Source organism: Ursus americanus, chromosome 14 (assembly GCF_024610735.1).
Source record: "Ursus americanus isolate L20-20 chromosome 14, mUrsAme1.1.p, whole genome shotgun sequence".
Classification (NCBI taxonomy): Eukaryota; Metazoa; Chordata; class Mammalia; order Carnivora; family Ursidae; genus Ursus; species Ursus americanus.
The window spans coordinates 43,178,012-43,205,418 of NC_142140.1; the positions used below are offsets into that span (position 1 = coordinate 43,178,012).

The following is a 27,407-nucleotide window of genomic DNA, read 5'->3' on the forward strand; positions in this document are numbered from 1 at the left end:
CCCAGTAGTCCCCAACTCTGCACACAGACCATATCTCACACCCCTATGCTCAGGGTCCACAATGCCAATCACATGGAGAGGACCCCCTTTCTGTACATGCAGCCACACACCCCAGACTCAGAGCTTGGGAGACACACGCGCACACTCGGATTCACAGTGACATTAACAAAGAGAGACAATATGGGCACTTACAAGGCAGGCAGCACGTCTTCTGCACAAAGACACACACCCACAGTCTCAGGCTCTCTACATAAACCCCACGATGAGGCCATACCGTCAGACACAGTTCCTCACACACACTCACACATGGTGCTGCCAGCCCCTGGCACAGACCAGGCTGGATAAATGTGGCCTTGGTGACTGGTGGGCACACATCATTTTGCCACCTGGTGATGTGGCCCCCGGCATAAGTTTCCTGACAAAGACACAATCTCAGTCGCATCAGACTCAAAGGGGACCCCAGACCCTCCATGGGCACACAACCTCTCTCAGCATGGGGTAGACACACATACACACACACAAAGCCCCCACCTCCTGGGGCGGGGGCACCTTCCATTTGAGAATGTCCATGAGCCAGCGAAGCTGCTGGATTCTGAGGTCCCACGATCTGCCCACCCCTCCCTCTCTGCCCTTCCCCCACGTCCCCTGCTGGGGCCCAGCGCCAACCCTCTCTTCATCCTGGCTGTCTCCCATTAATGCTGCTGAGAGGAACAAAGCCCCGTGCACAGAAATGGGGGTCGCTACTGCCTAGGCTGGGCTTGGGGTCCCAGCCCCCTACTTCCTAGTGCCTGTGCCCCCAAACCAAGCCAGGACTTCCACAAGCGTCTATGTGGGCAGAACGAACTGAAGGGGTGAGGCGAGAGTCTGTGTCTCCCTGTGAGGATACGGTCAGATGTGGAGGTGCTGGGAGCGGCCCCCCTCCTCGGACTGGGTGCCCCTCAGGAGTCCTGGGGATCCTAACTGGGGGCTTTGGGGGACTCACACGCAGCATTCACCTGGGAGACCCAGTCTGCTCCCTGGGAGAAGGGACACCACCCTAACTCCAGATCTGAGGGAACAACAGGGACCACCTTGGGAGGGAGCCCCCCAGAGCCTCCTCCCTGAATCAGGACGTGGTGACAGGAACTGGGCCAAAAGGAGAGGGAGACTGTAAGGCGCCCCTTTCCCATGGCCGTTCACACTCCGGGAAGACCCGCTTCCATCGGACTCAGGCTAATCTGGAGGGCCCCCCTCCCCGCTGCAGTCCAGCCTGGATTCCTCCGTTCATTGGCAAATTGGGAATCCCCACTTAAAATCCTGGGGTGTCTCAGCTCAGACACCGGGATGCCCAGTTCTGGAGCCCCCCATATAACATCTGGGTGTCCCCTTCTTCTCTCTAAAGTCTGGGTGCCCTCCCTTAGCCTTGGTTCCCAGTGCCCCCTCCCCAATTCTGAGACCCACCTCCAGCCCGGCCCCCTCCCCACCTTGGGATTGTCTCCGCATTCCCCCGGACAACCCGGGGACTGACCCCCAAATCCAAGTCCCCCTGACATTTCCAAGCGCCCTCCCAGTTTGCGTTCTCTCCCCAACCTGGGTCTCCCCTCCCCCCTCATAGCCCCCCTCCCTGTTCTGGGGGCTTCTCTCTGATCCCAGGCCCCCTCCCCAATCTCGTGCTCTGTCTCTAATCGCGAGGCCCTCTCACCCAACGCGGCCCCCTCCCCACGACGGACCCCCCCCACCTGACTCCTAGCTCGGACGCATCCCGGGGCGGTCGCGCGGCACAAAGGACGCTCCGGCTCGGCTTGCTCGCGCCGGGTCCAGCCCCTGCGCCCTGCGCTCCGCTCGCCCCAGAGCCGCTTCAGCGCTTATAAAGGGGCCGCGGGGCTGCTCTGCGCATGCGCCCCTGCCTGCTGGAGGCTGCCGGCTGCGCGAGAGTGGGGGCTCCCCCTACCTAAAACCCCCTCCCCACTTCTTCCACCTCTCACCCCACCCAAGGGTAGACTGCGTCTGATTTCCCGCCCTTTCACCCATTTGCCCCAGGAATCCCATTAAATGTTCCCAGACGCCCCATAGTGGGGTCTGTCCCATCTTACAGATGTGGAAACTGAGCCTCAGGGAGAGGAAGTAGCTTCCAAGGTAGCACAAAGAGCAAGGGCAGAGCTGGGATTCCAACCCTGGTCTGCCTGACTTTCCAGGGCTCACACTTGAAGCAGTTTTGGCTGCAATTGCTGTTTTCTATCCCACGTATAGTGAGGAAGCTGAGACTCAGAGAGGATAGGAAGATCCCTGGGTCACATAGCTGGTAAGAGACTCGCAGCGTTGGAGCCCAGGCTTGTCACACCCCACAGCTGTCTCCACCAGCTGCAGCCTGAATGTATCCTTCTTTCATTCATTCCTTTATCCAGCGGGCACGTATAGAGCAGCAGCTGTGTTGCAGGTACTGTTGTCCCAGGAATACTTTTGCTTTGGGCAGGGGGCGTGCGTGTGTCTTTGCAGGGAGACTTCAACCTTAAGTCTAGATCCATACAAAGGAATATTATTCAGCCATAAAAAGGAAGGAAGCCTTGCTACACGCAACATCATGGATGAACCTTGAAAGCATGCGGAGAGAAGCCAGATCCAAAAGACCACAGCGTGGCTCAATTTATATGACATGTTTAGAATGGACAAATCCAGAGACAGGAAGTAGATCAGTGGTTACCAGGGGCTGGGGGAGGGGGAATGGAGAATGACTGCAAATGGGTACTGGGTTTCCTCCTGGAATGGTGAAAGTATTCCACTAGATATCTAGATAGTGGTGATCGCGGCACAATCTTGCGAATATAATTAATGCTACTGAATTGTATACTGGAAAATGGTAAATTTTGTGTTCTGGTGTATTTTACCACAATGAAAAAAGGAAATGATGGAAATGAGGGGGATCAAAAGTTTAAAGAGGTCAGCCCTTCCCCCACCTTTCCTTCCCAGGGTCTTAGTCTCTTGATGCTTAGAATGGGATGCAGTGGGCAGACAGTCTGCACTGCACATGTCCCACGTGTGTGTGTGTCTGTGTGTGTGTGTGGGGGGTCTCAGGCTGATGAGGGGACAGACAAATAGGTGAGAAGATGGTTTCGGCAAGATTACCAGAGTGAAGAGGAGGTGGAAATAAGTGAAGGTTGAGGAAGAACCACAGGGGAGCCATGTTGCCCTACCCAAGTCATCAGTATGGGTCCGTGTCTCATGCATGTGGACCCAGTCTGCTGGTCCAGGAGTGGGTGAGTGATGGCCCTAGGGGTCAAAGTGACACACTGGGGAGCTATGCTTACTGCTCAGGCCTCATCACAGAGGAGAGATGGAGGTCAGGGATCACGCTGATATGAATGTCTGTAGTTGACAGGCTGGTGTGAGGGGTGATTGTGGCAGCATTGGGGTGGGGGGGTGGGGGGTCTAGGTGTGACTGTATGACATGCAAGGGATCCAAGCAGATTTTCCTCCATAAGTTCAGGGTTCAAAACCCCCCTTTTCCACTCTAGAGTGACTCTGGGCCCGCCATTTTGTCTTTCTGTGCCTAAGTTACCCTATCTAAAAGGAGGATAATTAAGAGTCTGTCTTACAGGGTTGCTGAGAGAATGAAATGGAAGTAAACACATAAGATGGGGGCTGCTGTCATGCTGTTGCCCATTTTCCAGCTGGGGAAACTGAGCTCAGAGGCATGGGACCACCTGCCTGTGGTTGTACAGTATGGGTACGGGCCAAGTGGGAGCCTACGTTCATGGCCTCAGAGCCAAGCTGACCCTCACCCCTGACTGCTCCCACCTCTCTACACCCCTTCCTCTCCACCCCCATATCCCCCTGGCTGGTGCCAGGACTGAGCTTAGAGGGGCTGGCCTGGGGCCCAGGGGAGGTGGGAGGGCGGGCTGTTGCTGGGGGCTTGAATGAGGTAACTTTGCCTGGGAATCTGCTGGGCTCAAAGAGCTATTTATAGGCTTGCACAGGGATTGGGTGAGCCGCCCCGCCAGCCCTGAGTGCCTTCTCTGTACCCCCCACACTGGGGCCCAGGCCAGGGGCTGGAGCAAGTTGGGGGAGGAAGCGGGGGAGGGGGCTGGTGGGCCAGAGCAGGGGCAGGGAGGTTGAACCTTCCAGGAGAGCTGGGTCTCCGGGATGGACAGTAGCCCTCCCAAGTTCCACTTAACATACCCGAGGTGACACACGGACATGACACAAGTGTCACACAATGTCACCAACAAACCCCTAACCCACATCACATCCCAGACACACAGTGACAGCGCAGGTGGCTTATATACAACCACATGAGGCCAGACCACATCTATGTCACACAGACCACATACAACCTCATTTGGTCACACCCAAGTCATGCGTGTTACACAACCAAACTCACAGCTGTGATCCCGGCCGCACCTCTAGTCCCTTCACACTCAAATACACGCATTGCAGTCCACACCTACTGCACCTTAGCCTTCCCGGCAGCCACCAACAGCCTACATTTGCCCACATTGTTCACCTCCAACCCTGTTTATAGGCAGGGGCACACCTCCAGACGGCCAGCACCCAACTAAGATCCCCGGACACCCCTGGCACCCACACAGAGAAGTATAGTCCTCCCGAGATCAACCTCAGAGCCCAGCCACTCATGCTAACCATTCAACACACCCGGCTGTGGCCCCGGGGGGGTTCCCTGGTGAGCTCACTTCAGTCCCTTCACACCGGGCCACACCCTCGCACTCCTACTGTCACCTCCACTTCCCTGGGCTCCCAGGCTCCTGGGCTTCCAGACTCCCAGGCTCGCACCCTGCCAGGACTGACAAATCTAGCTGGCAGCTAGCGTGCATCTGTCTATTCTGAGGCGGGCCCTGTTGGACCCAGGCAGACCCTGGCAGATAAATCACACCTGGACCTTCCTCATTGGGGGCTGCTGGCCTGGGAACCATCACATCCACCCCCACAGACTCTCCAGGCTGGGGCCTTGAAGCAATCCTTACACTTATCCCCCGGGGGGGAAACCAAGGCTTGAAGCTTTCTGAAGGCCTTTCCCTACCCTGCTCCGCTATGGCAAGTTGGACCTGTTTGTTTCTGTTTTTGTTTTTTGCCATGGGTGGGGCTGCATCCCTAGAGAGAGACCTTGCTGACCCACACTTGCTGTGTGACTTCAGCAAATACCTGACTCTCTCTGAGCCTCTATTTCCTCTTTTGACAAATGCAAACCTCAGCCCAGTAGAGAGACCTCCAGAGCCAGACAGGCTTGAATCCTGGTTCCCCTGGATTTGCTTTTCCATTTGATTTGCTTTCCTGTGCCTCAGTTTCCCTCAGGGAACTGGAGTTGCAGCTCCTGGCTCTTCCAGACCTTCCTCTGCCCCATCCCCTGGGTGAGGAGGGAGGGAGTGCCTAGTCTCCCCTCACTCAGGCGAATGAATGGACCACTTTTGGCTGCGCTGCTGGGAGCTTAGAGCTGCTAATTCCCTGGAGAAACAGGAGGTTCTTTCATGGCCCAGGCGCCAGTGGGGTGAGGAGGCGGGAAGAGGGTACTGAGCTGGCCTCATCCCAATGGGCAAGGTGGCTCCATGCCAAGACCAAGAGTGGCGTGGGGGGCCCTAGGGCCATGCAAATCCTCCCTGGGGGACATTGGCTCTATCCTCAGCTATAAAATGGAGGTGACATGGACCAGTACCGCAGGTTTAATGAACCAGTGGATGGAGACAAAATGTGGCTTCAAGTCAAACACAGGACGGGCTCTTGACGAAGGTCAGTCACTGTTGTTATGTGTCAGCCCACAGAATCCACTGAATTCGCCAGCAGTCCTATAAATAGAATTCCCTCCATTTCACAGATGAGGAGATTGAGGCTCAGAGAGGTCAACATACTTGTCCAAGATCACATGGCCAGTGAGTGAGTGACCCACCCAGGATTTGAACTGGATCTGGGCCCTCCAGGGTCCATGCTCTTCCCACCTTCCTCTGCGAGTAAAGAGGTCTTTTCTGCCACCCGCAGTCCTGGCCCCAGCCCTGAGACCGACAGAGCCAGGTCTAGATGGCACCAGGCCATGACTGAATGCAGGAAGTCCTGGCAGGCAGGGGCTGATGGGGCGGCCCTTCCGCTGGTGTCCCAGTTTCCCAGCCAGCCACCCCCCCTCCTGGAGTGGGCTTGGGATGATGCTAGTAGGATGCCAAGAGAACCATTCCCCTAGCCCTTGAAGAAAGGGGCTGAATTCTAGACCATTCAGCTAGAGCCAGGAACCTGCAGCCTCCTGCCAGTGGCTGATCTGTCTCAGAACCCTCCATTCATGCAGATGGGATGGTGTCCTGCCCTTTCTCAAACACCTTCAGGCTCAGCAGGATCTTGCTCCATATATTTTATTCAAAATCATGGTCTTTCACCCAACCAGGCCTTTACTTATGTTGTTCTCCTGGCCTGGACAAATCTACCCCCATTTTTTTTTTACCCTGATAATTCCTGCCCACCCATTAAAGTACAGACACAGTATCCCCTTTCCTAGGAAGCCCTCCCTCCAGGTAGAGCCCCGGTCTCCCAGCCTTATTCTCCCTCTGGCTCAGCCCTGGCCACATGGGTCTGGGATGTGTGTATCTAGCTGTGTCTTAGCCAAACTGGGGGCTCTTCAGGTGGGGGGCTAGAACCGAGGCTCCTTACAGTCCCCAGCACCACCCAGCACAGGGCTGGGCAGTAGGGAGCGAGTCCTTTAGTGAATCAGGGAACCAAATCTTTAGCCTTTGTGCAATCTGGTTGGGTAAACCCCTGTTCATCCTTCACAACCCACTTCACCTGCCCCCATTCCATGAAACCTGTCCCAGGCAGCATTTAGTGGGAAGAAAGATTTGGAGGCTAAGCTTCCTGCGTTCCAGCTGGGACACGGGAGGTTGGTGAAGATTCGCTGTACAGGCGATACCGTGGCCTCTTTCTCTGCTCTTCCTTTGGTCCCTGGGAGGCAGTGAGGCGTGAGGCAGCATTAGCAGGTACAGAATGGATTTGGCAGACTTCCCCAGGTAGGGAGACATCATTATAGGAAGTCTCTCAGACTCACAACCAGTGCTCTGTACCCACAGGCACCAGAGACCGCGCCCTCCCCCCGTCCCCCATTCGGCACACATCGTTTTAGGTGCCTGCCTTCTTCCTCCAGCTCCAAAGAGAACTTAAGCACTGGATGAAGGCCCTTTAAGAGGCGGGCACAGAGGGGCGGGGCTCAAAGTACATCCTGCCCCGAGAGCGCAGGCTGGGCGGGTCTGAATCACATTGCGCCTGCGCGGTATCCTCGTGGTTCCGGGTCTCGCTTTGGTTCTCCGAGCTGTTCGCGGAAAGACTGAGGCTCGGAGCCAGAGCAACCTCCCGAACCCCACAGGAAACCCGTTTCCCTTCCTTGAACCTGCTGTGAAAGTCTGGCTTCAGGTCACTGGCAGTTTCTTTGAAACCCTTGCAAACTCAGGCGTGGTCAAGGTCGGGCCGCTGTGGCTGTGTTGGCGCCGGGATTCGCACACCGGCTGAAGTCAGCTTTGAGCCGTGTGAGGCTTTGTGGAGCCGAGATGACCCACTCTTTGGTTTGTCCAGAGACAGTGAGCAGGTGAGAACCTGGGGGGCGGGCAGCGGCGGACGGGGCCCTTGAACCCCGGGTTAACAGAGCTGGGAGAGCCAGGGAAGCTGGAGGTGAGGAGGGGGTGGGCCCACTGGTGGGCGGGGCTTCGGCGCTGGGCTCAGCCCCTCTTCTCGCCTTGATTTTCGTGCCTCCAGGGTGAGCTCAGTGCTGAATCGCAACACCCGGCAGTTTGGAAAGAAACATCTGTTCGACCAGGATGAGGAGACGTGCTGGAACTCGGACCAGGTGAGGCACCTTTTCCTGGCCCCTCCACCCCTCCCGTGAATCAGATGCAGGGGTCCAAGGTGCCTTGAGAACTAAGGAGCATTCCAGCTGCACAGTCGAGTTGACCACGGAGGGAACGTACGTGGGCCAGCGCCTCCCACCCCCACCACCATCGACTGTGAATGAGACAGGCATAGCAGGGCTCTGAGCAAGTGATTGTGAGCCTCGGTTTCCCTGTCTGTTTCCAGGGCCTCTCCCAGTGGGTGATACTAGAGTTTCCCCAGCGCATCCGTGTCTCCCAGCTGCAGATCCAGTTCCAGGGGGGCTTCTCCAGTCGCCGGGGCCACCTGGAAGGTACTGGAAGGCTCTGGAAGGTAGGGGTTTGGGAGGCGCACCCCAGCCTCACAGCTTGCTCCTTTGTCTGCTGCAGGTTCCCAGGGGGGTGAGACTCTTAGCAAGATTATGGACTTCTACCCTGAGGACAACAACTCACTTCAGATATCCTGCTGGAGCCTCTGGGGTGGAGGGGGGTGGTGGTCTGTGTCTCTGAAAGCTGCGGGCCCTGGTGTGTGACCTTGAGCAAGTGGCTCTGGGCCTCCATTGCTTCATCTGTAAAATGAGCTGATGGTAACCTGTTCTGTGTGAGAGCTTTAGAGGGGCTCAGGGTGTGCTGGGTAACCCAGCACACTGGTGGTGTCTGAGCTGGGGCTGGTGGATGGGGAATGATGAGCTATCTATTTCCCTTGACTGCCTGTGCTCACACCTTCCCTGTGCCAGCTGCCGAGGTGGACCAGCTGAAGGTGACATTCGAAGACGCAACTGACTTTTTTGGCCGAGTAGTCATCTACCACCTGCGGGTGCTGGGGGAGAGGGTGTGAGACCACTGGATAGCCGTCTCCTCCAGGAGGCCCTTGGGGAAGCACAGTGAAGTCCTTCAGGTTATGCGCAGAAGGTTTATTCGTTCCTCTTGGGAAGGATCCCCTCCCACTGTCTGTCCAGGAGCTGCCTTTGAAGCCAGTTCTGGGTTTCCCCAGCTCTGGGTCAACTGTTTTGTTCCCTGAGTATCTGAGTCCCCAGCAGGCAGTCTTCACTCCGGATCTGCAGGCACCAGGTTGCTCTGGAAGAGTTTGAGGATGTGGTTCTCGATCACCTGTTGCACTGGAAACAGGACAGGGGAAAGGTGGGCCATGAATCGAATGGAGGTTGCAGAGGCACCGGCCAAATTGTACACTTTCCTGGGGGATGAGCTGGGGTATCCCACCGTGAGAACTGCACCCACCTCTTGGCGGACAAACAGGGATCTCCAAGCCCTGGGACATGGATGGAGGACCTACTTCATACATGGGGAAATCCATACTCTTCCCAGAATACAGGTGGGAAGACTGAGGCACCCAAACCAGGAAACTCAGCTTCCCCGTAGTTTGTAAAAATGCACTTTGGGAGGCTTTTCAGAGTCAAAAAAATAATCTTTACCAAACAAAATTGGTGACTTGTGACTTTTGTTAAGGGAAGAGAGGGGCCATGAAGAATGATTTCTGTCCCAAATGGGATAAAACTCAAAGGAATCCCTCCATAACCCCAAGGGGTTGGTTCTATTGGGATCTCTCCATTTCGTAGATGGGGAAGCTAAAGGGGGAAGTGGAGAATCAAACTGGGGTCTGCCTATGGTCCCTACTCACACCCACCTCCTGCCACGAAGAGGGCTGGCCTCAGTGAGCTTGTGCACTGTGGCCTGGCCCCTCCTTGGCATCCTCATCCTGCCAGGCCTCTGCCTGTACTGTTCCTCCAGCCTGGACACCATCCTCCCTCCCCTTGGGCCTCCAGGAAGCCCTCCCTGACTCCCACCTATCATGGGGCTGGGCCAGGGCTTCCTTTGGACCTCCCAGCGTCTGTGTGTATCCCATCATGAACCCAGCTGCTGACACTGTCGGCCTCCTGCAGGTGCCCAGGCCAGGTACACAGTGGCACTTGATGTTTGCTAACAAGAACACTCTCACTGCTAGCATCTGACATATCCTGGAGGGATGGCCTGTGTACCCCTCTGCAGTCACCCTGCCTACAGCACACTGTCGCTGCCCCATATCTCAGGCTGACCTTTCCGATATCCCAGAGCCACGGCAAGATCCATTGGGGTATAGCCAGAGTCAGCCTCAGTGGTGAGATCGGCTCCTCGGGCTGCAAAACAAAGCAGGTGCTACTGGGCGGGGGTGGGGGGTGGAGGACTGGGAGCCCAGAATGGGGCATGGAGACTTGGGAGGTCCAGTGATTTCTCATGGTATAGCCACAGGTCTGCTGGTTGCCCGTGTGGGTTTGGATGAGAACCTGAGCTTTCCAAAGAATGTAGCCAATAGAATCCCCACCTCCAGGGTCCCTGAGGCATGGGGGGTGTGGGTGTTCAACCCGGTCAGCCAGACCCCTGTACTATCCCACCATCTCCTGTCACCAGCTCAGTCCTCTGGGAAAAGCAGATAGTGACCACCCATCCCAAGAGCTGTTCAAGCAGAGCCTGGACCCCTCTCCAGCCCTCAGGATTCCTGAGGGGCCAGCTGCTACTCCCACTTACCCAACAAGGCTTCTACGCACTTCACGTGGTTCCCACGCACAGCGTACAGCAGTGGTGTCCCTCCATTCTGTCAAGGGCAGGGGCAAGGGCAACCAACATTCTGTCTTTTCCAGATTCTCACAACATGCACAACTCTCTAATTTAATGTGGTTCCTCCTCCTGCTCATCACCTGGCCTAATTCTTCCTTTGGGTCTCAGCTTAGATACCCCTTCTTCCAGGAAGCCCTCCTTGACTTCCCTTGGCTATGGAGGCCACCTCTGGGCTCTTGCAGTAGCCTGTGTGTCTGGTATCCCAATGTTACTCACTACATTTCAGCTGCCTGTTTATGTGTCGTCTTCCCTCCCCCAAAACTACTAGCTCTGCGAGGTCAGGGATGGGTCTGTCTTGTGTTCTCAGCATCTAGAACAGGCGTGGTACCCTGCAAGGTGCCCAGGGCCAGTGGGTGGTGCCTCACCCAGTCGTAGATGTTGATGTCCACGTCACGCTCGAGCAGGAGCCCTACGATGTCGGTGTAGCCGCCCATGCTGGCCAGTGACAGGGCACTCTCCCGTTCCTTGGCCAGGATGTGGGGGTCAGCACCCTGCAGTTGGGGGGGGAGCAGAGGAAGTGGCAATGGGACAGGTGGGGGCATCCCCTGGAATCCTGGGGTACCCATCACAGCCCCAGCTTACAGACAGCACCAGCAGACTCAGACCCCAGCCCGCCCTCAAGGCCCTGGAAAGCCCTGAGCTGGGCTGGGACGCACCCACTCGAGCAAGAAGCGGACAGTCTCGATTTCTCCGAAGGCGGAGGCCCAGATGAGGGGGGTGAAGCCATGCTCGTCCGGCTTGTTGATGAGGTTGTCGCCTGGCAGGAGGGGGGGTGGTACCACTGGGATGTACCCCTGCCCACTTTCCCCAATACTGTGGGAGCAGGGACAGGGCGGGCACCTGGGGTCAGACGTGAGGGGGGTTTACACATGTGTAGACAGATACCCCAGCACGTGTGGTCAGACAGGTATGGACACACCAGCGTACTCATGTGGACACACACCTTTCCTCAGATGTTCCTTCAGCTGGCTCAGCTCCCCCTGGGCCGCGAGCTGGTGGATGGACAGGGCTAGGGGCCAGAGAGAGGCAGAGTCCTCACCCGTCCCGTCCCCGCTCCGTGCCTCAGTTGACTCCATCCCAAGTTGCTCCTCTCAGCCCCTGCCACTCCTACTACCCCTGCCCTACTACTTGGGGAGGCCGGGGGACCAGAGGCCCACTTACAGTCCAGGGTGGCCGGCAGGGCCGAAACCTCATTCCCCCGCTGCCGGTTGGTGAGGGTTGTGGAGTGCTTCAGGGAGCTGCCTCCTGGAAGAGAGAGGAAGGGCCTCAGTGTCCTCTCAGTACGTCTCTGGGGCTTCAGACAAGCCCTTGGGGGCCTGGAGCTCCCAAAGACAGTGCCTCACCCCACCATTCACTCACTCTGCCCTCCTGGATACTCAGGTGAGCGTTTCTCCTCTACACCCTGTGACATTCTGGGCAAACGTGACCTAGTCCCTCCCCTCAAGTTGGGGAGTCAGAAAGAAATAGAGAAATAAGTGTTCAGAAGCTATAAAAAGCAGGTAGAAGAGAGCGGAAAGGAGAGGGCAGGGGGTGAGTCCATTTTAGACAAGGTGGTCAGGGAGGGCCACTCGGAGGAGGGGACACCAACTGAGAGCTTGGTGAGTTGAAGAAAACCAGCCCCGGGAAGAGGTGTGAGAAGAATGTTCCACATGGAGGGAAGAGCAGGGACCAAGGCCCCAGGAGGTACCAAATTCGAGGTCTTCAAGGACTCCAGTCAAAAGAAATCCCTGGGTCTTATTAGGGTCAACAGAACCACCATCTGACCCAGCATTTCCACTCCTAGGTATCCACCCCAAAGAGCGGAGATCAACTGCCCAGACAAAAACTTGTACACCCATGAGTGCAGCAACACTAGTCACGATCGCCAAAACAGGAACAATCCTAGTGTCCACCAGTGGATGAATGGATAAACAAAACGTCGTCTGGAATGGACTATTATCAGGTCATAAAAAGGAAGGAAGCACTGACACATGCTGTAATGTGAACGAGCCTCAAAAATGTCATGCTGAGGGGCACCTGGCTGGCTCGGTCGGACGAGCGTGTGACTCTTGATCTCACCTGGGTTCGAGCCCCAGGTGGGGTGTAGAGATTAAAATTTAAACCAAACCAAAACAAAAAACCATCATGCTGAGCAAAAGAAGCCAGACACCAAAGACATGTTGTATGATTCATTGATATGAAATGTCCAGGACAGGCGACTCCATAGAGACAGAAAGTAGATTAGTGGTTGACGGAGGCAGGGGAGGAGGGATGGAGAGCTGCTACTCATGGGGATGGGGTTTCCTTTTGGGGTGATGGAAATGGTCTGCAACAACAGATAGAGGTGGGGGTTACACACAACGTGAATGTACTTACTGCCATTGAATTGTATGCATCGTATGCAAGTCCGGTTGAAATAGTAACTTTTATGTTATGTGGATTTAGCCATCATCTATACATACGGGGTGTGTGTGTGTGTGTGTGTGTGTGTGTGTGTGTGTGTGTATAAAAGCAATTTCTCACTGGGTAGGGAGGGAAGACACATCCTAGGTAGTGGAACATAAACACAGAGGTCCTATCTTGGGCCTGACATTCCATTGTCTTTGCATCCCAAAGGCAGGAGGAGTGCAGGGGAAATATCCTACCTACCCTGAGGTGAGGAGGCACCAGCATCCGGTTCAGGATTCCCCGGCTCCAGGGTGCAAGGGAAAAGACTGAGCACCACAGTATCTGAGCCATCGGGGGCCTCATCCCCAGGGTCTTCAGGGTCCCCAAATTCTGGGATGGGGAGCTGCTGGGTCACACTGAGGTCTTCTGCAGGCTGGGTGGGCTCCATGGGGGAAGCTGGTAGAAGCGCCGAAAGGGGAGCGATAACAATAATTACCAACAGCTTAATTAACTCCTATAACTACTTAATTCCTATTAAGTAGGCACCAATGGCATACCCAAACTTGCACAGTGAGGGTGGCTAAACTCTAGCTCAGCTGGGGAGTTAAAACCAGAGTCCCAATTGCTTTTCAGGCCCACTCCTCCGCCCCCACAAGGACACATACAACATGCTTTACTTAAAATGGGGTCAAGTATCTGGGTTCAAATCCCTCCATTTATAGGCTGAGAACTTGGGCACAGGACTTAACTTCTCTGAGCCTCAGTTTCCTCGTTAATAAAATAGGGAAGTGAGGTCTCAAAGCATGCTTGTGAACAGCTAAGCTGGGGGCCTGATTACACAGGCAGAACTTAAAAAACGTTCTTTGTAGTTATTTTTTTTGGGGGGGTCCCCGGAATGAGTGAGTGGTCAACAAAGATGTGATTGGTCCCATCTCCATCGGCCCCTCCCAAAAAGATCCAGGAGGTCCACTCACCTCTAATGAGCCTCCTCTGTCACCCCACGCCGCAAGCCCGGGTCCCCCAAAACTTGGGGGCTCAATTCACAAACTTTTCTCCTCCAACTGATAGAGGAGGGAGCAAGCTGGACCCTGGACCCTCAGCGTCCTGGTTTCTTCTGCCGGGACAGAGAGCAACTTGATACGCGACCGCTACCCCCACCCCAGAGCTCCCCCACTGCGCCTGCGCACCCTGCCTCCCCAAAAGTGCCTAAAGGCGAGAGCAATAAAAGCTGCTTCTGGCCCTTTAAGACTTGAGGGAGGGGCGTGGTTTCCGCTGGGGCCCGAGCCTTGCTGTTGCGCTTGCGCGTTCTTGCCCCGGCATCTCCGGAGGGAGCCCGGCCGGGTCAGGAGGGATGGGTGGAGCCTAAGAGGGCTCTGAGGATTTCATTGCTCCTGTCTTCCGTCATTCCCCCCAGCTCCGCCCACAGGCTTTTCCAGAGGGTGCCTCTAGGCTCCAGTTGAGGCCGGATGGGCGGGGTTTTCTCCGGTCGGAAGGCGGTGGGCGGGGAGCAGTTGGGGCTTCAGGACTTAAAGGGGCGACACTACCGTTGAACCCGTCCACAACAATGCCCTCTTTGCGGTCCTAGATGGTTATGAGCATGTGTAAGAATCTGATGGCAGCAGAAGGGTACAGAAAGGCCGTTTATGCAGCCCAAAGTGGGCAATATTTGAAGCGTTTCCCCAATTCTTCTGCCCCCGGAAAAGGGAGTTCGGGAAGGGAGGGCGCCCTTGCCCCTCCCAGCCTGGGTGTCCCTTCTGGAGCTTCAGAGGTTCTCCGCCCCTTCCTCACCCGCCTACCGGTGTGCCTCCTTCCCCAGTCTCTCACTTACGGGTTCTCTCCAGTCTGGGTACACGGAGGAGTAGGGAATGCGGGCCAATTGACACCGGAACTAGAGGGGCTCAATGTCTGGTTTCACGGGGGGAGGTTTAGTTAGCCTTCCCCACCGCCGGGCTTCCGCTTCCGGTTTCGGACCGGTCCGCGGTAGCTATGGAGGAACCGGAGATGCAACTCAAGGGAAAGAAAGGTGGTGCGAAGCCCCGGGCTGGACGGAAGGGTGACCCGACAGAGGGCAGGAGGGGACAAAGGCTTGGAGGAAGCACGCGGGAAAACTAATTGAGCTACCGCTGAATCCTGGCTCGGCCGTTGACTAGTTTTAAAACCTTTAGAAAGTCTCCGTGCCTCGGTTTTGTTATCTGCAAAATGGGGTGTATAGTAGTCTCTTCCGGCCCCTCATAGGTTTGTTGTGAGAATTCAATGACCTGGTATTTGTAATGCATTGGAAGAACGCCTGGGACTTGGCAGTTTATGTGCGTATTATTCCCTAATATATTTACACATTTGTCTAGGTTTATATTAAACTATTTACAAATTACAAAGTGCCACAAACTATCTTTAAATCACAAAGGTTTTTGTTATTTTATTACACACGTTGTTTCTAGTTAATTATTTAGAAGGCACAAGTACATTTCATTCTACCTTCCTCGCAGCAACACCGAAGGGTAAGCTGTTCTCATTTTCAAAACTAGAAGGACTAGGAAGATAAGAGTACCTACAGTTTAGAGGTGGCAGGATGGACTCTGCCCCGCTGAGGGTGGAGTAGTGAGCTAGACGGACTGACACTAGCCAGACTCATGCACAGCCTCCCTTGAATCCCTGACACACCAGGGTTTTGTCTTGTCCACCGCGCTGTACTGGGCAATAGCATGGGCTCCTCTCTCTCTAACAAACCTCGAGGTGGGTGCTGTTATCACTCTGTTTTTACAGATGAGGAAACTGAGGCTCAGAGAAGCTCCTGCCTGCCCTCAAGAATCCAAGCTTTGGTTTTTTTTTGTTTTGTTTTGTAAACATGTAACCTAATAAAGAATGAGAATTTAAGTGTAAGAGAAATGAACAATGTGCTGAGGTTGAGAATGAGGTGGAAGGGACATCTGATTAAGCTTGGTGATCAGGAAAGGCCTTGCCCAGGAGGTGACATTTGAGCTGAGACAGGAGGGATGAAGAGAAGCCAGTGAGGAAAGGGTGAGTCTGGCAGGACAACAGGTGCAAAGGTGCTGAGGTGGCAAAGTGTTCAGGGCTGTGCAGCAGCACAGCAGCTCCTGGTCACAGTATTTGTGGGTATTTAACTAAAATTAGGTAAAATTTAAAATTCATAGGTGAGCACCGAGTAATGCATAGAATTGTTGAATCACTACATTAGCACACCTGAAACTAATATAACACTGTATGTGAACTATACTTTAGTTAAAATTTAAAAAATAAAATTCAGTTTGTGAGTCCTATTAGTCACATTTCGAGTGCTCAGTAGCCAAATGTGCCTAGTGGCCATATTATTGGACACTATAGATTATAGAACCTTTCTATCACCTCAGAAAGTTCTTTTGGACAGTACTGGGGGTGTTCAGGGAATAGCCAGGAGGCCATTGTGCCTTGGATGGAGGGTGAGGAGGGCAGGGAGGTCAAGAGCAGGCAGAATATACAGGGCCTTACGGACCATAGTAAGTTAGGTGATTTTATGCTGACGGCTCCCATGGGAGGATTCCAGACAAGGGAGGGACATATCTGATATGTTCATTAGGAGCTCACACCATCGGTAGTGTGGAGATTGTACTGTTGGCAGAGGGGACCAGGGAGGAGCTGACTGAACCTGGTATCAAGGTGGAAGGTGGCTATGCTTGGACTAGTGGGGGCAATGTAGTGGTAAGAGTGGATAAGATTTGGACTTTGTTTTAAGGTGGACCCCTCAGGATCTGTTCATGGATGGCTAGGAATGCCGTTTATTGAAGCAGACCCTGGCATGAGGATTTGTGTGTAATTAATTGACCAGGAGAACCCACAGGGAAGAGGGGGAAACAGGATAGGGAGGAAGCTGAGCAAGGAATGCTGTCGTGTAAAATTCTCAGCCTGATCCTTAAGGAGAACTCAGAAGATGAGTTATACCTCCACACGGCCCACGGGCTTTAATACCGCTTGATTGTCAGTCATGGCTGAAGGCCATCCAGGGATCTAAGCTTCCCGGCATTTTCAAGTCCAGTCACTGGTGGGGTCCTCCAAAGAAGAATCTCAGATTCATTCCTTGGGATAAAAGGAATGTGAGAGGATCCAAGTGGACAGAAGCAGTGTCCACTACAGGTGGTCTTGGGAGGGGAGAGATCATGAGTTTACTGGATGTGTTAGCATCATGATAAGTGAGGCTTTTCTGTAACCATCTCCTTCAACATATCACCAGGGCCTCAGGTGACCCGGCTCTTGGGTGGGACACCGAACAGTCCTCACTGCTCTAGCTGGACTCACAGATTAAGCAGTCAAGGGTCTTATGCTTTGTCTCTGTGTCTCTGCTGCCCTTCCCCTTGTTCTGCCACCCCCCCCACCCCCAACTGTTGATTCTCGATCCAGTCACAGACAAGTTCACTGAGAGTGTCTATGTCCTGGCCAACGAGCCGTCCGTGGCCCTATACCGGCTGCAGGAGCATGTGCGCCGCTCTCTGCCCGAGCTGGCCCAGCATAAGGTGAGCCCCACTTGCCCCTGCCCCTGCCCCCCCCCAGAGTCCTCACCTCATGAGCTGGGACCTGCTATGTGGAGCAGGGGCTGTTGGGGGAGGAGTCAAGGCCGGGACACCGGCAAGGAGGCACGAGGTCACTGAGACAGGTTGGGGCCATGGGTGGACAGACTTGGAAGAAGGGGACAGCAGGATATGCACGAGTTGTGACTTGTGTGGTGAGAAGGAAGGAGGCAACTGCTTGTGGACCTGAAGGAAAGATGTGCCAGGCAGAGAGAAGAGCCAGTGCAGGGGCCCTGAAGCATGGTAACCAGGTGTTCAAAGAAAGCCCATGCTGGTGGGGGAGGGGATCTGCAGGAGGAAAGATCAGAATGGAGGGGGCTGGTCTCTGTGGCGTGGTGTTGGGTGATCAAGTGTTCCATCCCAGAGAGCTGAGAGGAGGGAGGTGGGAGCCCTCTGGATAACAGCTTCCTCTTCCCCACAGGCCGACATGCAGCGGTGGGAGGAGCAGAGCCAGGGAGCTGTTTACACAGTGGAGTACGCCTGCAGGTGAGCACAGCAGCCTCCCCACTGCTGGCGTTGTCCCACTGTGCCCGGGGTCGCCTCTAGGGCATTCAGGGGCATCTCAGCCAGCTGCCCAGTGAATCTGAATTCACCTGCTGAATGCTCCTGAGTTGAGGCATGTGGATCTCGACTTACGTGGCCACACAGCGGGTTCCAACCCAGGCCTGTGCCCCTGACCATCTGCCCAACCCACATGTGCCTCAGGCAGGCTTCTTTCGGGGCCTGAGCCCCTCCGTGTGTCATAGGAAGGGGTGATAACGGTTTCAGGTTTCAGGGAGGTGTCAGCTGGGCGGAGAGCCAGTGCTTCAAGGGGCATTTCCCTCCCACAGCCGGGACCACAGACTGGCCAGTAGGGTAGACAGCAGCTTGGGGAGAGTGCCGAAGCACAAATATGGCTGTATATTTTTAAATTTTTCTTTCTTTTTTTTTTTTTAAGATTTTATTTATTTATTTGAGAGAGAGAACACAAGTGGGTGTGGGAGGGAGAGGGAGAAACAGACTCCCTGCTGAGTAAGGAGCCCCATGTGGGGCTCCATCCCAGGACTCTGGGATCATGACCTGAGCCGAGGCAGATGCTTAACGGACTGAGCCACCCAGGTGCCCCTTAAATTTTTATTTCTTTCCGATTTTTTTTTTTTTTAAGTAGGCTCCGCACCCAATGTAAGGGCTTGAACTCATGACCCTGAGGTCAAGAGCTGCAAGCTCACTGAGGGAGCCAGCAAGGTACCCTCTAATTTTTTTTATTGTGTAACATACACATTAAATTTATCACCTTGACCTTTTTTTTTTTTTAAGATTTTATTTATTTGACAGAGAGAGACACAGCGAGAGAGGGAACACAAGCAGAGGGAGTGGGGGAGGGAGAAGCAGGCTTCCCACTGAGCAGGGAGCCTGATGCAGGGCCCGATCCCAGGACCCTGGGATCACGACCCGAGCCGAAGGCAGATGCTTAACGACTGAGCCACCCAGGCGCCCCCACCTTGAACATTTTTAAGTGTACAGTTCTGTGGTATTAGATACATTCATAATGCTGTGCAGCCATCCCCACCGTCCATTCCTAGAATTTTTTTCATCTTGCAAATCTGAAACTCTCCCCGTTAAACCCTAACTCCCCTTCCCCTCTCTCCCAGCCCCTGGCCCCCCACCACGCTGTTTCCTGTTTCCGAATCTGGCCATTCTAGGGACCTCAACATACATTGAGTCTTCCAGTATTTGTCTTTGGTGTCCGACTCCTGTCCCTCAGCATGCTGTCCCCCAGCTCTACCCATGGGACAGCCTGTGTCAGAATGTCCTTCCTCTTGAAGGTCAAGTGGCATCCTGTCGCACAGAGGCACCACATCGTAGGCACCTGTCAGTGGACATTTGGGTGGCTCCCATGCCTTGGCTACCGTGGATAGTGTGAACGTGGGGGGACCATTTATTCTTCTTAGTTTGTGTTGAGCTTTAGCTAAATCTTCAGATCCCCCCCACCCCCCCCAGAGAAAGATGTGTGAGAGAGTAAAAAGCGGTAGTCAGTGTTTCTTTTTTTTTTTTTTTTAAGATTTTTTTTATTTATTTATTTGACAGAGATAGAGACAGCCAGCGAGAGAGGGAACACAAGCAGGGGGAGTGGGAGAGGAAGAAGCAGGCTCACAGCGGAGGAGCCTGATGTGGGGCTCGAACCCAGAACGCCGGGATCACGCCCTGAGCCAAAGGCAGATGCTTAACCGCTGCGCCACCCAGGAGCCCCAAGTAGTCAGCGTTTCTTTTCATCAGTGCACCTTTGCAAGTCTTGCCTCCCAGTCTTCTGTTGGTTCCCCTGACCATACTTACTGTCCTGGTTTGTTCTGTTTGCCTCGGGAGTCTGGCGGTTTTATTTAGAAGTGTCGCTTGCCCTTTTGCTGGTTAAGTCATTTTGGTAGAGGCCAGATACCCCAGCAGTGCTCATCTGTGGCACCGTGGGCTTTGCCTGCCTGTTTCTACTGTGTGGGCGAAGGTTCCTTGACAGGAAGTCCTGCTGCCAGGGGCACGGAGCTGAGTGTTCTGCCATCAGTAGCCTTGGCCCCTCCACTGGGACAGAAGGCAACTCGGACAGATGGCATCTTCTTGAGGATGGTGGCCTCAAACACCCTCCTTAATTAGCTCAAGGCATAGTAGAAAAGAAGTAGAGGAGTTCTCTCTCACGTCTGCCAGACAGCTGCCAGACAGCTCCTGGACAGCTGCGAGCTCACTAGCAAGGCCCAGGTTGAAGGAAGAACATGTCAGAGTCCATACTTTCTCCCAGTTCCTCTAGCTGCCCCTTCTAGTGCAGGGCTGTGGGGGACTGTTCACACTTAAATATTAATGCAGCAAAATGAACTAAAAGATTCAGCTCCTCTGTCTCACATAACCATAGTTTAAGTGCTTAGCAGCCAAGTCGTGGATAAAGAATGTATCTCCCGTGTTCCAGAAAGTTCCACTGGGCCATGCTGAGCTGGGCAGGAGGCCAGCATTCTCGGAGTGCTGAGCACTTCTCTTGAGGAAGATGTGAATTTCTCTATGCTAAGAGACCATGTTTCCTTTACGGACACGGAAGAGCCCTTATCATTTAGTTGAAAACGCTTTATGCAGTGTTAACAGTTGGTGTAAAATTTGAAGATATTAAATTGGGGTGAACTATTCAGTAGGGAACTTAAAATAGCGAGCTTTTTATCAAGGCGGGCAAACACTAGAAAAGCTGACTGCATTTGGTGGTGCTAAGATGAGCAAGCTAACCGAGCAGGTGATGGCCGAGGCCCTTCCCCACCCCCACCCCCACCCCCACCCCCGCTTTGATCTCCGGGCCTTTTCCCGCAGGGCCCTGACTGATAATGAATGGGAGTGATCTCTTTCTCTTTAATAGAAGGGCTCTAAAATGACACTTTCATTTTTCCTGCAGACATTACGCAGGTGACTTGCTGGCGTTAGCAAGGCCCGGAGTGGCCTGGTAAATATTTTCCTGTAGTGCCTTCGGAAGGCGCCTTTTCCTTAGACAGTCGTCAGTGTGGCACCAACATGAGCTTTGCCGTGGCGCCCCCCCCAATCGGTGGTGAGTTATTCCAAACTCACCTCCAGAGCTTTTCATAGTTGAGTTGATAAACTTCATTCAGAGGCAGGAATAGGTTATCTAAGAGGAAAGCAAGATGTCTTTGAGGCCATCTTTACATGCTTATAGCTTCTTCAAAACATTAGGTGATCTAGGGGCCCCTGGGTGGCTCGGTCGGTGAAGCGTCTGCCTTCGGCTCAGGGCGTGATCCCGGCGTTACGGGATCGAGCCCCACGTCGGGCTCCTTCGCTATGAGCCTGCTTCTTCCTCTCCCACTCCCCCTGCTTGTGTTCCCTCTCTCGCTGGCTGTCTCTCTCTGTCAAATAAATAAATAAAAAATCTTAAAAAAAAAATCTTAAAACAACAACGACAACAAAAAGAACATCAGGTGATCTAGCAGCACGGTTGTAAAAGTTGCATCTAGGGGCGCCTGGCTTCCTCAGTTGGAAGACCATGCGACCCTTGATGTTGGGGTCGTGAGTTCGAGGCCCGTGGTGGGTGTAGAGATTCCCTAAGTGAATAAACAAATACAAACTAAAAGCCCGTTGCGTCTGGCCATCATGTGCTCTGTTGGATGGATGTCATAGGCGTGGCAGGGAAATCGAAACTCGAAGCCCATGATGAGCCTTCCGGGGGGCCCACAGCATCCCCGAGGTGCCTGCTGAGCACTGAGCTGGTGTAGACCCCCCACCAACCTCTGGTGGGGAGGATACACCGGCAGGCACGGGAAGGGGAGGGTAAAGGAAGGGCGGCGCCGACTGGTCCATCCTCCCGTTTCAGCGCCGTGAAGAACCTCGTCGACAGCAGCATCTACTTCCGCAGCGTGGAGGGTCTTCTCAAACAGGCCATCAGCATCCGGGACCACATGAATGCCGCCGCCCAGGGCCACAGGTAGCCCCAGGGACCGCCTGCTCCTGCTGCTCTCAGCCTCCTCACTGTAAGGACCTCTGCCGTTCAGCCAGGGGCCGCCGCTTCTCACTCCTTAGCTCCCTTTCTTCATCTCCTGCTGTCTGGTGGCTTCCTCTCATCCTTTGGCATCTGTAGTAGGAGAGTTCGGCCACTCAGCACCTAGTCCTGAGCTCTGCTGTGTGCCCCAGCCCTGGGCTGGGGACTGGGGACGCGGCGGTGACCAACACCCGCAGGCTCATGGTCTCACGGGGAGGCACACAGCAACGAGGTAAACACGGAACAGACAAGAGCACTTCAGATGTGTGAAGGAAGAGAAGGGAAGTGGGAGCTGAGGCCTGAACCCCATGCAGACAGAGGTGCCCTGGGGAACATGTCCCACCTTGGACAGCGGTGAGGCCAAAGGCCCTGGGGCCGGTGATCTGGGGCTGGTGTTGGAGGAACATCTAGAAGGCAGGTGTGGCCGGAACGGGGGAGTAAGGGGGAGCCAGCGGGGTGGGCCGGGGCCTTGCCGGCAGCAGGGGGGGCCCGGAGCTGAAGGAGGCTTCAGACTGAGGACCAGACAGCCTCAAAATGAAAAGCACTTACAGTCCTTGCACATGGGGGAGAGAGTTTTTGTTTTCATTTTCATGATAATGTAATAAACATGCATTTGAACACACGGGCACGTGCTGTGGGCTGGAACTCGACTTTGAGATCTGTCTGGCTCCTGCAGTTGGGGGTTCTGGCATGCCTGTCCCCCACCAGATGTTTAGAAAGAAGGGGAAAAAATCGGTGTCACTGTTTCTGAAAACGGAGACACAAGAATTGTAAAAACAAGCCTTGTGGATGTGTAAGAATGGGCGGGCCACTGTCTTCTCTCTGAGGGTAGCATCATGTGCGTGTCTCTGGGTCTGTTCTGCTATTGGTGACAACCATCTGGACTAGGATTTACTGTGTTGTGTCACGCATGGCGCCCCGTACACAGTAGGGCTGCAAAAACCCATCGCTTCTGTCTTTTCGTTCGCGGTTTCCCGAGGGCTTTCGAAGGCTTTGCTGGGCCCGCTGCTGTGAAAAGGCAGGTGCTTCTGAAAGAGGCTGTAGCAGCATGAGGCGCTGCTCCCGCTTCTCTGTGCTGCCCCTGTGGGCTTGAAGGGCCCGGGCCTGCACGAGTCCCCACCACACCTCTGAAGTGGGTGGCTGGTCCCACTCTTACATAGGATGCCCTGAAGGCTGAGCCCGGGAGTCTTAGGGGGCTGGCGGGTGATCTAGTCCCGTCCCCAGTCTCACTGAGCAGGCCCCATGGCCTCTGAACTTGGCCTCAAGGACGCTGCACGTGTTTTGTTCCAGCCCTGAGGAACCACCCCCGCCCTCCTCAGCCTGATCCCAGAAGAGACGTGGAGGTGCTTTGGCCCCTCTGACTCAGGTCAGTGCCAAGTGGGGTCATGAGCCTCTGTCCTCCATGCTCTGAACTAACCCACCCCCTCAGTGTCCCGGAAGGGACCTGCTTGTCTAACCACTTGGGCTTTCTCCTGGGCTTGTAGGATGCTTTCATCAGTGGGAGGCTTCAGGGTGGTAGGGACCTTGAGCGCTCTGCTGCTTAGGACGTCGTCAGCCCTTTTCCCTCGTGCTCTTTCTGCCATCTTCCTGTCCCTTATCCAGGCCATAGGCCCTGTCCCGACCCCAGGTACCTCCTGCCAAGACAGCAAGGGGATCCTATGTCTCTCCTCGCCTGCCACGTGCCAGCTGCTTGCTTCACTCACACACATTCTCTCAGGCAGGGCCCAGCATGGCAGTTACCCACCCAGCTCAGGAATCTTCGTTCCACTGCGGACCTGCTGTGTGACCCTGAGAAAGTCCCTCCCCTCTCTGGTCTCTGCGTTTCCGTTCTGTTGGAGCTGTTTGTCAGGCAGCAGAGGGTGCTGCTGCGTAGTGATGTGTGTTGTCCCTGTCAGCTAACTGCAGCGCGACAGACTCCCAGAACTCAGTGGCTGATGCACCAGTCATTTGCCTGCCCACAGTTCTGCAGCGTGGGCTGGGTTCCGCGGGGCGGTTTGGCCGGGCTTACCCGGAGGCCGCCGTCTGGCACTCATCAGAGTTCGATGGGGCTGCACAGTCCGAGGGGGCCTTGCTCACGCATCTGAATCTTGGCCAGTGTTGTCGGCTGCTGGGGGCCCAGTTCTCCGGTGCACAGCCTCTCCGGGAGGCTGGCCCAGGCTTCTCTGGGGACCGGGTGCCAAGAGGGCAGCCCCCGCGTACACGTGCTCATCCAGCCTCTTCTTGCTTCACCTTGCGGATGTTCCAGTGGCCAAGGCCAGCCACACGGCCAGGACCAAAACCTGAGGGGAGAGGCCAGCAGGAGGGCAGCAACACGAGGCGGTTGGCTTGACCACGTGAGGAGAGCGTGGTGCCCAGGAAGGCCGCACATGTTGTTGTCCTGTGCCCGTGGAGGGCAGACCCCGGCAGGTGGGAGGCCCCCGAGGGACTTTTTAGCCCTTACTCTTGTCGCGCTCAAAGCCCTGCTCATTTGCCAGGCACTGTGATGGCGCTCTGTGCCACAGAGGCCCTCTCAGAGGGTTGGGGTGGGGACGGGGCCTTCACAGCCCCAGAGCAACAGCCCCTCCCCAGAGCCAAGAGGCAGCAGAGCTCATGCGTATGCAGTCAGCGTACTTAGCGAACACCTGCTGTGTGCCGGGTTTACTCTGGGGATACTGAAGAATCCCACAGGCTGTGGGATCACCTAGGGGGCATCTAGGAAAGCCTGGAGCAGGAGGGGCTACCAAGAGGGTCAGCAGCCCACCCCGGTGGCCTGCACCAGGTTGCCTGCCAGCCCTGGGCTCACACACCACCATCTCTCCCCTCCCACCATCCAGCCTCAAGGATACTGCTCTTCTGACACCCCGTGTCATCTGCCGTCCCTCCACGGCTACAGCCCCTCGGAATAAAATGCTCTGTGGCTCTTGACCCTGCCTGTGTCCCTGCAGACCCTGGTCCCTTCCTCTTCAGAATTGCTGCCCGTTGTCCCCTTCAGAGTCTTCCATCCACACTTTTTCCCAATACTGCTCCCCGCAGGGTGATTGGTGGCCTTTAAAGGGTCAAGTTGCAGTCTCCCCTGGCCCCTGACTTCACCTGCCTTTCCAGTCCTGGGCATGTACGCACGGTTCCCTTTTGCAGAAGAGGAAATAGGCTCTGGGGTGGGGTCACTGCCCTTGACCAGAAGTCAAGGTCCTGCCTCAGGTGCTGCCTCATCAGGGTGACCTTGCAGCCCTGAGGGTCTCACACCTCTCCCTGACCTTCACCCCATAGCGCAGCTAAAGCCGGGCCTTTGGACACAACTCTGGGATCTGGCAGGGACTGCAGACCAAGCAAGTGTGGCCAGCACATTCCTCTTCTGCCCAGAGCCTCTGGACCCCTCTGTGAATGTCTAGAGACGAGGCTTTGCTGCCCCTGGACTCCTGCCTGCCCCCCATCAATCATGGACACGGTCATGGCCATGGCCCCTCAGACCAATAACTGCCACCCTATTAAACCTGATAGACCACCCACTGCGGGCCCAGCACTATGCTGGGGCTTTTGCAAGGATCATCTTTTCATCCTTCGTCTTCAGGCAGCCTGTAAGGCAGGTGTCACCTGCAGATACAAATGGGAAAAGCTTTCAAGAGGTGGCACGACCTGTACAAGGTCACACAGCAGACTTCAGTCTGGCTTAGTCTCAGTCCTGTCTCTGACATGCTGTGTGACGTGGGGCCCAGACTTGGGTCTCTCTGGTTCTCCCTTTCTCCACCTGGACAAGGAAGGCTGGGCTGGACCTTCTCTACAGGCTGAGGTGGACATTTGTGTATCTGCCTGCATGGCCTGCATTCTGTCTTGAGCAGAAATGCCCACCCCAGACTCGGGCCATATGGAAAAGCCACCTTTAATTCCGGGGGCGGATGTGGGACACCGGCCCGGCCAATCAGAGCCTCCATCTCCCAGGTCACCGTGATTGGGTGGAGATGAGCGTGTGGCGCAGGGAGAGGTCTCACCCAGGAATTTTGCTGGGAAGCATGGGAAAGTCACCGTCTTCCCATGAGGGTTGTTGAGCTAGGCAGGTGGAAGGGGAGACCAAGAACACTGCATGGGGTCCCAGATCCAGCTGTACCCGACACTAGAAAAACTTGATTCCGCAGTTTCATTAGTCTCCAGCTTACTGTATTTGCCCAAATTGCTCTGAGTCCATTTCTGCTGACTACAGAAGAGCCCGTACTGACCCCTATGAATGTCAAGGCTGGAAGGTCATAGTGCACAGTTCGTACCCCTCCAAGGCCAGCTGTGTGCCAGTGCAGTGTCCAGCACCCGATATCAGGGAGATCAGAATGGAGTTGTTTGAGGTAGAGTCAGGGTGAGTCCCAGGCCCATTGCTCTGAAAGGATCCCCCACACCTCTCTTGGTGATATGGGTGGTTGGAAGAAAGGGGTGGCAAGGATCAGGGGCACCCTGGGGGGAGACAGAGGGTCCTGCTGGGGTGTCAGTGTTTGAAGGAGTCTGAGGGCCTGGGACAGGGTTCATGAACACAGGAGGTGTGGAAGGACTACCTCCCATTACCAGGAAATGGGTCCGTACTGTCCCCTTTCTAGGGTGTATTAGGGGCCTCAGTCCGCCATCCTGTCTCCCCACTGCCCCAGCTCAGTTTGGCGGGGAGGGAGGATCCTTAGGTCCACCCCATTAGTGGCCTTGACCGGTGTGTGGCACCCCCAGAGTCACTCTCCCTCTGCTTGCCCACTCTGAAGGCACTTCTTGTCCGACTGTCCTTCCACCTGTCCATCAAGCAGCCATTTGTCCAGCAAAACTTGACTGCCCTCTGTGGGCCAGGCCCTGCCCCGGGGATGTCCTGGGGCGCAAGACAGGCCAGCCCTGTCAGACCTAGGCATCAGATGGACAGGATAGACAGGCAGCGAAATAAGTTAATTGCATGTATTCCAGGGGCTGCTGTGGGCTGCTTCTGTGCTGTGAGCGAGGCGGGCGCAGCTGTGGTGTGCCCCAGACCGTCCCAGGGCTCCCCATCACCCACAGTCCCTCCGTGTGATCTCAGCTAATGACTAATAGTCTTCTCCATTCAAAGAGCAGGACTCTGGGCTGAAGACCCCACATGCTCCCAGCCCCAGGGCTCCGATGTCTCTCTTTTATTTGCATTTCATTTGCATGTCCATCTCACACTTCCCACCTAGAGAACGTCCACACCCACTGGCCACCAGAGGGCGCAAGAGGCAAAGACTTGGTCAGGCCAGTGGTCCTCCCAAGTGGTCATTGTCCACATTCCTAGCGTTCCTGGTGGGTGCATTAGGATCCTCTGCTCTTTTTCACCCCATACGTCCTTGCTCCCATTTTTCAGAGAATGAACTAAGGTTCCACGAGGCCGGATTACCCAGCAGGACCTCACACCTACCCCCATGTGCTCCTCGGGCTATATTGGCAGCCTCCCCTCCTTGCCAAGGTGGAGGTGTGGGCATTCCCAGACCCGACTCAGTAGGATTTGCTCCCAGGACAGCCCCAGAGATAGGAATTGGGGGTAGCTGGGAGAGAGGCAGTGAGCTCCCTGTCCCATGAGGCATTCAAGCTGGAACCTAGCACCCATGA

General features: G+C 55.1%; 3 protein-coding genes across 7 annotated transcripts; 2 read left to right on the top strand and 1 right to left on the bottom strand.

The window, feature by feature from the left end:
* Nucleotides 1-7,226: 7,226 nt before the first annotated feature.
* On the top strand, nt 7,227-8,685 carry NR2C2AP (nuclear receptor 2C2 associated protein). Its single transcript, XM_045778556.2, has 5 exons — nt 7,227-7,546; nt 7,714-7,804; nt 8,032-8,137; nt 8,214-8,281; nt 8,545-8,685. The coding sequence occupies exons 1-5, from the start codon at nt 7,509-7,511 to the stop codon at nt 8,659-8,661; spliced, it is 420 nt and encodes a 139-aa protein (XP_045634512.1). The 5' UTR covers nt 7,227-7,508; the 3' UTR covers nt 8,662-8,685.
* A 37-nt stretch (nt 8,686-8,722) lies between these two features.
* Nucleotides 8,723-14,734, bottom strand: RFXANK (regulatory factor X associated ankyrin containing protein). Its single transcript, XM_045778555.2, has 10 exons — nt 14,632-14,734; nt 13,778-13,917; nt 13,065-13,259; nt 11,598-11,681; nt 11,380-11,445; nt 11,093-11,193; nt 10,802-10,927; nt 10,347-10,413; nt 9,878-9,958; nt 8,723-8,941 (listed from the first exon to the last, which is right to left on the bottom strand). The coding sequence occupies exons 3-10, from the start codon at nt 13,249-13,251 to the stop codon at nt 8,871-8,873; spliced, it is 783 nt and encodes a 260-aa protein (XP_045634511.1). The 5' UTR covers nt 13,252-13,259; nt 13,778-13,917; nt 14,632-14,734; the 3' UTR covers nt 8,723-8,870.
* Nucleotides 14,735-14,737: 3 nt separating this feature from the next.
* BORCS8 (BLOC-1 related complex subunit 8) lies at nt 14,738-24,755 on the top strand. Of its 5 annotated transcripts, none has more exons than XR_006776302.2 (6): nt 14,738-14,826; nt 17,196-17,308; nt 17,784-17,848; nt 21,687-21,843; nt 23,142-23,217; nt 23,569-24,755. XR_006776302.2 is itself a non-coding variant. In XM_045778557.2 (6 exons), the coding sequence occupies exons 1-5, from the start codon at nt 14,790-14,792 to the stop codon at nt 23,173-23,175; spliced, it is 360 nt and encodes a 119-aa protein (XP_045634513.1). In that variant the 5' UTR covers nt 14,738-14,789; the 3' UTR covers nt 23,176-23,217; nt 23,569-24,755. The 5 variants fall into 5 exon arrangements, 3 of the variants coding, with proteins under 3 accessions (XP_045634513.1, XP_045634515.1, XP_045634516.1); XR_006776303.2 differs by having other exon boundaries at nt 24,097-24,755; XM_045778557.2 differs by having other exon boundaries at nt 21,687-21,797.
* Nucleotides 24,756-27,407: the final 2,652 nt, after the last annotated feature.

What these genes read in the sequence shown, in the direction of transcription:
- NR2C2AP (XM_045778556.2), top strand. Translation starts at nt 7,509, where the DNA reads ATGACCCACTCTTTGGTTTGTCCAGAGACAGTGAGCAG. An exon ending in TGTCCAGAGACAGTGAGCAG is followed by an intron (nt 7,547 to 7,713) that starts GTGAGAACCTGG and finishes TCGTGCCTCCAG; the next exon opens with GGTGAGCTCAGTGCTGAATC. An exon ending in AGGACAACAACTCACTTCAG is followed by an intron (nt 8,282 to 8,544) that starts ATATCCTGCTGG and finishes GCCTGTGCTCAC; the next exon opens with ACCTTCCCTGTGCCAGCTGC.
- BORCS8 (XM_045778557.2), top strand. Translation starts at nt 14,790, where the DNA reads ATGGAGGAACCGGAGATGCAACTCAAGGGAAAGAAAG. An exon ending in CCGAGCTGGCCCAGCATAAG is followed by an intron (nt 17,309 to 17,783) that starts GTGAGCCCCACT and finishes TCTTCCCCACAG; the next exon opens with GCCGACATGCAGCGGTGGGA. An exon ending in ACAGTGGAGTACGCCTGCAG is followed by an intron (nt 17,849 to 21,686) that starts GTGAGCACAGCA and finishes CTCCCGTTTCAG; the next exon opens with CGCCGTGAAGAACCTCGTCG.
- RFXANK (XM_045778555.2), bottom strand. Translation starts at nt 13,251, where the DNA reads ATGGAGCCCACCCAGCCTGCAGAAGACCTCAGTGTGACCCAGCAGCTC. An exon ending in TGGTGCCTCCTCACCTCAGG is followed by an intron (nt 11,682 to 13,064) that starts GTAGGTAGGATA and finishes TCTCTCTTCCAG; the next exon opens with GAGGCAGCTCCCTGAAGCAC. An exon ending in GTGCGTAGAAGCCTTGTTGG is followed by an intron (nt 9,959 to 10,346) that starts GTAAGTGGGAGT and finishes TTTGTTTTGCAG; the next exon opens with CCCGAGGAGCCGATCTCACC.